The sequence below is a fragment of the Alligator mississippiensis genome, chromosome 1, assembly GCF_030867095.1.
Source record: "Alligator mississippiensis isolate rAllMis1 chromosome 1, rAllMis1, whole genome shotgun sequence".
NCBI lineage: Eukaryota > Metazoa > Chordata > Crocodylia > Alligatoridae > Alligator > Alligator mississippiensis.
This window is the reverse complement of record NC_081824.1, coordinates 155,175,832-155,182,231: the sequence shown is the minus strand read 5'-3', so window position 1 is coordinate 155,182,231 and position 6,400 is coordinate 155,175,832. Positions and strand designations below refer to the sequence as shown.

Below are 6,400 nucleotides of genomic sequence, written 5' to 3'. Positions count from 1 at the left end.
ATTTCATTGTCCCTAACCTTAATGTGGCCATTTGGATGAGTAATGGGGAGTAAGGAATTTCCTTCACCTGACATGTAACTGTTTGGCCTTCCAGATTGTAAAACTAGCTCTGGAGTACAGATAGTAAAACATGTTTCACTTTCAATACTTCTATTCTTCAGCAAGTAGAAAGAAATCTGCAGTTTCCCTTCAAGTGCTCAGTTTAGACCTAATGTTATATGAAACTTGTGTATATGCCAAAAAATTGACCAATTTCTGGATGCCTTATTATGCCTTCTTCATTCCTTTTGAGTGCAGCCTGTACTGTTATAATGTTTGCTTTCCCACATCTTCTGTGATAGCTTGAACTTCTGTGTAAGGGAAAAAGGGATTTGAAAAAGCTTACCCACATAATAAAGTATGTTATCAAAATCAGTAAGCTGCTGCTTCTATCCATTACAGAAAAGTTCTCAACATGAAAAGACGGTAATGATCAGGCTATTCAGAGATTAATGTAGCAACCATTGTGGAAGAAATTAGAAAACAAAATCATTGCTCCTGAAGCAGCCTTGTTCCCTTCATCATCTAATATAGATACAGCACTGAAATCTTGTTGCCTTAGGCAAACTGGAAAATGTCCACTCTTCTCTCAGTCAGTGGTTACTCACAAACTAAATACTCACTGAATAGTTCCTTGTTCCCTAATGCTTTGCTATGCTAATCCATTGCCAGCTATCTTGACAGTGGAGTGCAGGTGGTTTAGGGCACGTGATCATTCTGTCTTTTTTTATTTGAGGAAAACCGAATTACAACTTTGAAAAACAATTTATAGTAGGATCAGACAACGTCTCTGAACAAGTTAACTACCCTGTATTACTCCTTACTGTTTGATCTAGGATACAAACATTTGCTTAGTGAATCGGTTTAAGAAAATAGCTAGATGTGACTGAGGGCATTCGTTGACACTTAGAGGACAGCTCTACACCTATGCTTTACTGCAGAGTTGACTAATTAGCTCTGTAGTAAAGCATCACCATTTACACATGTGCCAGTATTAGGGCACAGTAGATTAATTAACTGCATCTTAAAATAGTACTGCTGGGGACAGTACTAACTTAGGGTGCAATTACTTACTGTGTCAAAGTGCAGATGTAGACGGTGACCAGGGCTGACCATAACATAAGGGGGCTAAAGTTGGGGGGCTGCCTGCCACTGAGCCCTGCACTTCAGCACCCTCATGCCTCAGTTAGCCCCTCTGCCACCCAACACTGGCACCCAGAGCCTGGGGCTGACCTCCCAGACCTCTGCCAGCCCAGGACTGCTCTGCTCCAGCTCAAAGTGCTGTGATCCTAGGCACAGTGTCTGCACATGCATCCTGAACCACAGCTGTTTGAGCATGCCATTAAGATGCTGTGATAAACTCTGATGTAAACTGTCTCAGAGTTTATCACATCACCTTAATGACATATGTAGATGCACCCAGTAAGTGTTAAATAGGAGTGGTATTCCACTCCAAATGTGTTGAGCAGTCACAGAGTAATGTTTACTACAATCTCTAACACGCACAGCTTGCTGTTAGAACCCTCTGGAGCTGTGGAAACCTGCTTTTAACTTAATCCTAGAGGAACCTGACAAGTGAAAGATCCTCCTGACGTGTGGGTTTTCCTTGTTCCACCTGCAGGTATGGCACAAAAGAGGGGTCCCCAGCTGATGTCATAGCTGTGTGAGGATTGCTGTTTGCTCATATTATCTCTGTGGACCAGTCCAATAAGAGATGAACATGTGTTACGAGCAGTCCTCAGACTTACGACACAATTGGTTCTGAAAACCACGTCTTTAAGTCGAAATGTTGCAACTCAGAACACATTTTCCCATAGGAAACAATGTTATAAATGGGCGATTGGTTCCTGAACAAAGGCTTGATACCCTATTTTCAGCCAGAATAATGCAGACTTTTGTACAGTACTCAAGTATATAAAATAAATAAATGTAGCTATATTACTTGTCTATATGTATTTATTTATGTATTTATGTTGTAAATAGCAATCATATTTATTTGAAAGGACTTTGAGGTGACTTTACTGGACTTTTTGAAGGGTTCTTGGCTGGAGTCTTCTCAGGAGCCTTTTCTGCTTTCTTAAAGAAAGTGCCCAAGGAAGTTTGGACAGATGTTCTCTTCTTTTGCTTGTAACTTTCTCTATAACAGCTGTACATGCTGGATATGCCCCTATTCACTGATGCACTGCATTCAATGTCGGGGTCATGTTCCTCAAACAGGGACATAGCAGCTTCCAAATGTTGAAATGCCTCAGCCAACACTTTTGTTGTCAAGACTTTATGAGGACTAGTCTCTTCAACAGTGGGTACATCTTCTTCCTCTGCCACTTTTTGCTGTTCCAATTCAAATAGGTCCTCATTGGTTAATTCTTCAGAATGGGATGCCAGCAATTCATCAACATCTTCTGGTGCAACGTCTACGTTGAGTTCTTTGCCCATTTCAGCAACATTTTTGGTCACCTCTTCAACAGTGTCTGTAAAGCCTTGGAAGTCAGACACAAACTTAGGACACTATTTTCTCCAAACACCATTCAAATGTGATAGCTTGACTTCATTCCATGCCTCACCAATGTTCTTAACTGCATGGTAAATGTTGAAGCCCTTCCAGAATTTCTTCAGAGTTGGTCCACACTCCTTCTCACTTGCTCTGATGGCCTGGGCAAATGTGCACCTAAGATAGTAGGCCTTGAAGGATGCAATTACTCCCTGGTCCATAGGTTGCAACAATGAGGTGGTGTTGTGGGGCAGAAACACCACTTTGATGTCAGGATGCATGTCATCAAGGATGGTTGGATGACCAGGAGCATTGTCGAGGATTAACAATGCTTTAAATGCAAGATTGTTTTTGATGCAATAATCCCTGACACCTGGCACAAAATTATGATTAAACCAATCCTCAAAAATGTTCTTATTGACCCATGCCTTAGATTTGGATTTCCACATCACTGGGAGAAATGCCTTGGAATGTTTCTTCAAAGCTCTGGGGTTTTCTGAACAGTACACAAGTAAAGGTTTAAGTTTAAAGTCACCTGCAGCATTGGTCCCAAGCAAAAGAGTGAGCCTATCTTTAGCAGCCTTGTACTCTGGCATGGATTCCTCCTCTTTGGCAATGTAGGTTCTCGATGGCATTTTTTCCCAAAAGAATCCAGTTTCATCAACATTAAAAACTTGCTGAGCACAATAGCCATTTTCTTCAATTATTTCAGCCAATGTCTCAGGAAAAGCATGAGCTGCCTCTTCATCAGCACTGGCAGCTTCACCCGAGACCTTGATGTTATGTAAATTGGCTCTGGCTTTAAAATACATAAACCACACCTTACTTGCAGTAAAAGGCTCAGTGTTAGAACTCTCCCCATGTTGTTTCTTTAGATCATCATAAGGACTCCTAGCCTTTTCCTGAATTATACCTAAACTCACAGGAGCACAGCATTTATTTTGATCCTCTAGCCAAATGATTAACAGTTTCTCAGCCTGAGCAATAAGTCCAACACACTGCTTAGTTATCGCAGTTGAGTGCATAGGAGCTGAGTCCTTAACATGCTCCTGAATTCTTGCCTTGTCTTTCAGGATGATCACAATAGTTGTTCGGGGGATATCCAAAGCTCTACCCATTTCAGTTGGGGGTCTCACCTTTTTCAGACCTCTTAATTATTTCCATTTTTGTTTCCATAGTAATTGTTCTATGTTTCTTAGAAGAAGAAACATCACTTCCACTGGATTTATGCTTTTTTGCCACTATTATGGGCAGTTTGGAAGAAGTATGGAAACAGAACAGTGCACGGGCAGCTCAGTGAACTTGTTGTAAAGTACTGTACTGTACTTATTCTTTATTCAGTACAGGTACAGTAGTGTACCATAGTGCTGTAGTGGTAGCAGCAGCAGTGATGATTGATCACCAGAGGATCTGCCTAGCAAATGGTTCCCAGATGAGCGGCACACTGATGCTCTGGCCACGTGTCCAGAAGGGCATGCGGGGGGAGCATGTGCACCCAGATCTGCCCCGAGCACAGCCCGCCCCTCCCCAACCAGACCAGATCTGGGGTTCACACATCCCTCCCCCACCCCATGCCCTCCTAGACAAGCACTAGGAGTTGCTGGACAGGCTGCAGCTTCTCCTGCAGACGCCCAGCTCAGCCCCAGAACTGCTTGCCTCGCCCCGGTCAAGGCAGCTGGAGGAGCAGGCAGACGAGCCGTGGCTTGAGCTGCGGCTTCTCCCACAGCCACCCGGCTCAGCCCTGGATCTGCCCCCGGCAGGGGCAGCTGGGGGAACAGGCAGATGGGCAGCAGCTTGAGCTGCGGCTTCTCTCACGGTTGTCCAGCGCAGCCCTAGCACTGCCTACTTTGCCCCAGTGAGGGCAGCTGAGGGAACAGTCAGACAAGCTGCAGCTTCTCCCACCATGCAAAGCCACCACGCCCAGAGCCCAGCGCAGCCCCAGGTAGGCAGTGTTTGTCCCACCCCCTATTCCAGCCCCAACCTCCCCACCCCCCCCGCAGGGGCCCTGATCTGCCCCTCCCCCCAATGGCCCTTTCCTTCCCCCTCCCCTTCCACCAACAGACCTGTATCCAGCATTCAGTGACGTAAAGTTGAAACCCATGTTGGAACTTCGAAACCCAGGTGTCATTTTACAAACATTGTAACTGCAGTTCTTCAGAACTCGAACTGTCGTAAGTCAAGGACTGCCTGTACTTAATACAATCTGGAAATACTGTTCAGACAGTGTCATAACTTTGCCACAAAAAAATCACACTTAGTATGTGTTTTGCTGCTTAAATGTGTGTATGTTTGCATTTTAAGTGCATTTAATGCACTCTAAGTATAACATGCAACATGTCCCTGAGTCATTAAAGGAAAAAATGCAAAAAGAGTCACTAAGCTTTATAAGTCCTTTGCCTACCAACCCCAATTCCTATAAGACTTAGATCACATAATCATAAGCTAACAAGATTGGACCCTAGACTCCTAGCAGTAGTTAAATTCATTCCTATATTTCCCTCAAAGGAACAGAATGAAACTACATCATGGCTTAGAAAAAGTGGCTGCACTATGTTTAAAAGATTCACTGCAGCCCTGAGGTAGGGAAACCTTAGATGGTTTTTCGTAACCTTCACACACCCCCAGTACTAAGCTGCTCTGGGAGACTGGAAGCTGTACATAGCTTGGGGGCCCTGGACAAACTCCTGCGGTTGTTTTAAGCACCACAAGACTGCTCAGATTTTTGGCAGAAGTCCCTCACCCTGATATATTAGCCCCACCATAAAGCCCTGGGTTTCTTGGGAAAGGGACCTTCCAGATAGTCTTATGATAGCATGTGCAGATATAGGATTTTGTAAAGGGGGTGCAAAAGCAGCAACTGGTGTTGCAGGGATGGCTTCACACCTTCTCCTAGTTTCCCTTCCCCACAAGACTGATTAGACCACACTGCAAAAGCAGCAGCCAGGAACTCAAGTCCCTGAATCAGGCAATAGTTTCCCTCCCCCCACACCACTTTCAGCACCCTCTCTCCCCTCCACTCAGCGACACAGCCCCTCCCAGGGGTGACTGGGGACTCCCAAGTCTTGGGGGCACAAATTGTGGGTGTGCCCAAAGCCCCATATCCACTCCTATACTTCTGTGCCACCGGTTACGCCCCCCCCCCACCCACATGCCACCGACCTGCACAGCAAAAAAACTACCCCATCCTGAGCAGTGCTGAGTCAATGTTCCCCCTACCAGTCACCTGTGTCCTCTCCCCTCCCAGTTTCCCTCACTTGCTGTCTCCAGTGTCAATATGGTCCCTGGATGACCAGGGGTAGAGTGAGACCCAGAGCCACTCCTGCCACACTCCAGCAGGTCTACACAAGGAGCTGGACTCAACTGGGAACAGCAGTCGTGGTGGCAAGTTAATTCTTCCTTCCTGCTAAGTCCACCTAGGTGTTTTCTGCCAGCCTAAGACTAGACTCAGTAAGAAGGGATTTGTCCATGATTGCCACCACTGTCCCCAGCTCAAAGCACCAGGTTGGAGCAGGGCAGGAGCAGCTCTGGAGAAGCCTGGTCAGCTGGGGGCAGTGGTGAGCAGGGAAGAGAAGGAATGGGAGAAGAGGGGATTTGCCACTGAGCATGGAGAAAAAGAAAAATAATTCTTACCTGCTTCAGGAACTAAAAAGTCTGCAGCTGCTGCTCCTGTGGTGTGATCCAAAAGGAGGGAGAGTAATGACCATGCCATGGCACCCCCCTCTGGATCTACTCCTGTATGATAGAGTTTTAAATCGTGTGCAGCCGGGAAATGCAGCCATTTACAGAGAAGACTGGAGAAGTCTTCAGCTCTTACCTCACTTACAGGGCTAGAGAGAGGCTGAGGACTGATGGTGCCAATGGTTTTGTCTG

At 45.6% G+C, this 6,400-nt stretch overlaps 1 protein-coding gene across 1 annotated transcript; it reads right to left on the bottom strand.

The window, feature by feature from the left end:
• Positions 1-278: 278 nt before the first annotated feature.
• On the bottom strand, positions 279-3,648 carry LOC102571831 (tigger transposable element-derived protein 1-like). Its single transcript, XM_019479719.1, has 3 exons — positions 2,604-3,648; positions 2,215-2,519; positions 279-350 (listed from the first exon to the last, which is right to left on the bottom strand). The coding sequence occupies exons 1-3, from the start codon at positions 3,646-3,648 to the stop codon at positions 279-281; spliced, it is 1,422 nt and encodes a 473-aa protein (XP_019335264.1).
• Positions 3,649-6,400: the final 2,752 nt, after the last annotated feature.

Bases quoted from the DNA above. Each gene is read 5' to 3' on its own strand.
- LOC102571831 (XM_019479719.1), bottom strand. From the start codon at position 3,648: ATGGGTAGAGCTTTGGATATCCCCCGAACAACTATTGTGATCATCCTG. The intron at 2,520-2,603 runs GTGAGGCATGGA...CTGACTTCCAAG, and splicing joins CCATGCAGTTAAGAACATTG to GCTTTACAGACACTGTTGAA. The intron at 351-2,214 runs GTGAATAGGGGC...TCCCTTACACAG, and splicing joins ACATTGAATGCAGTGCATCA to AAGTTCAAGCTATCACAGAA.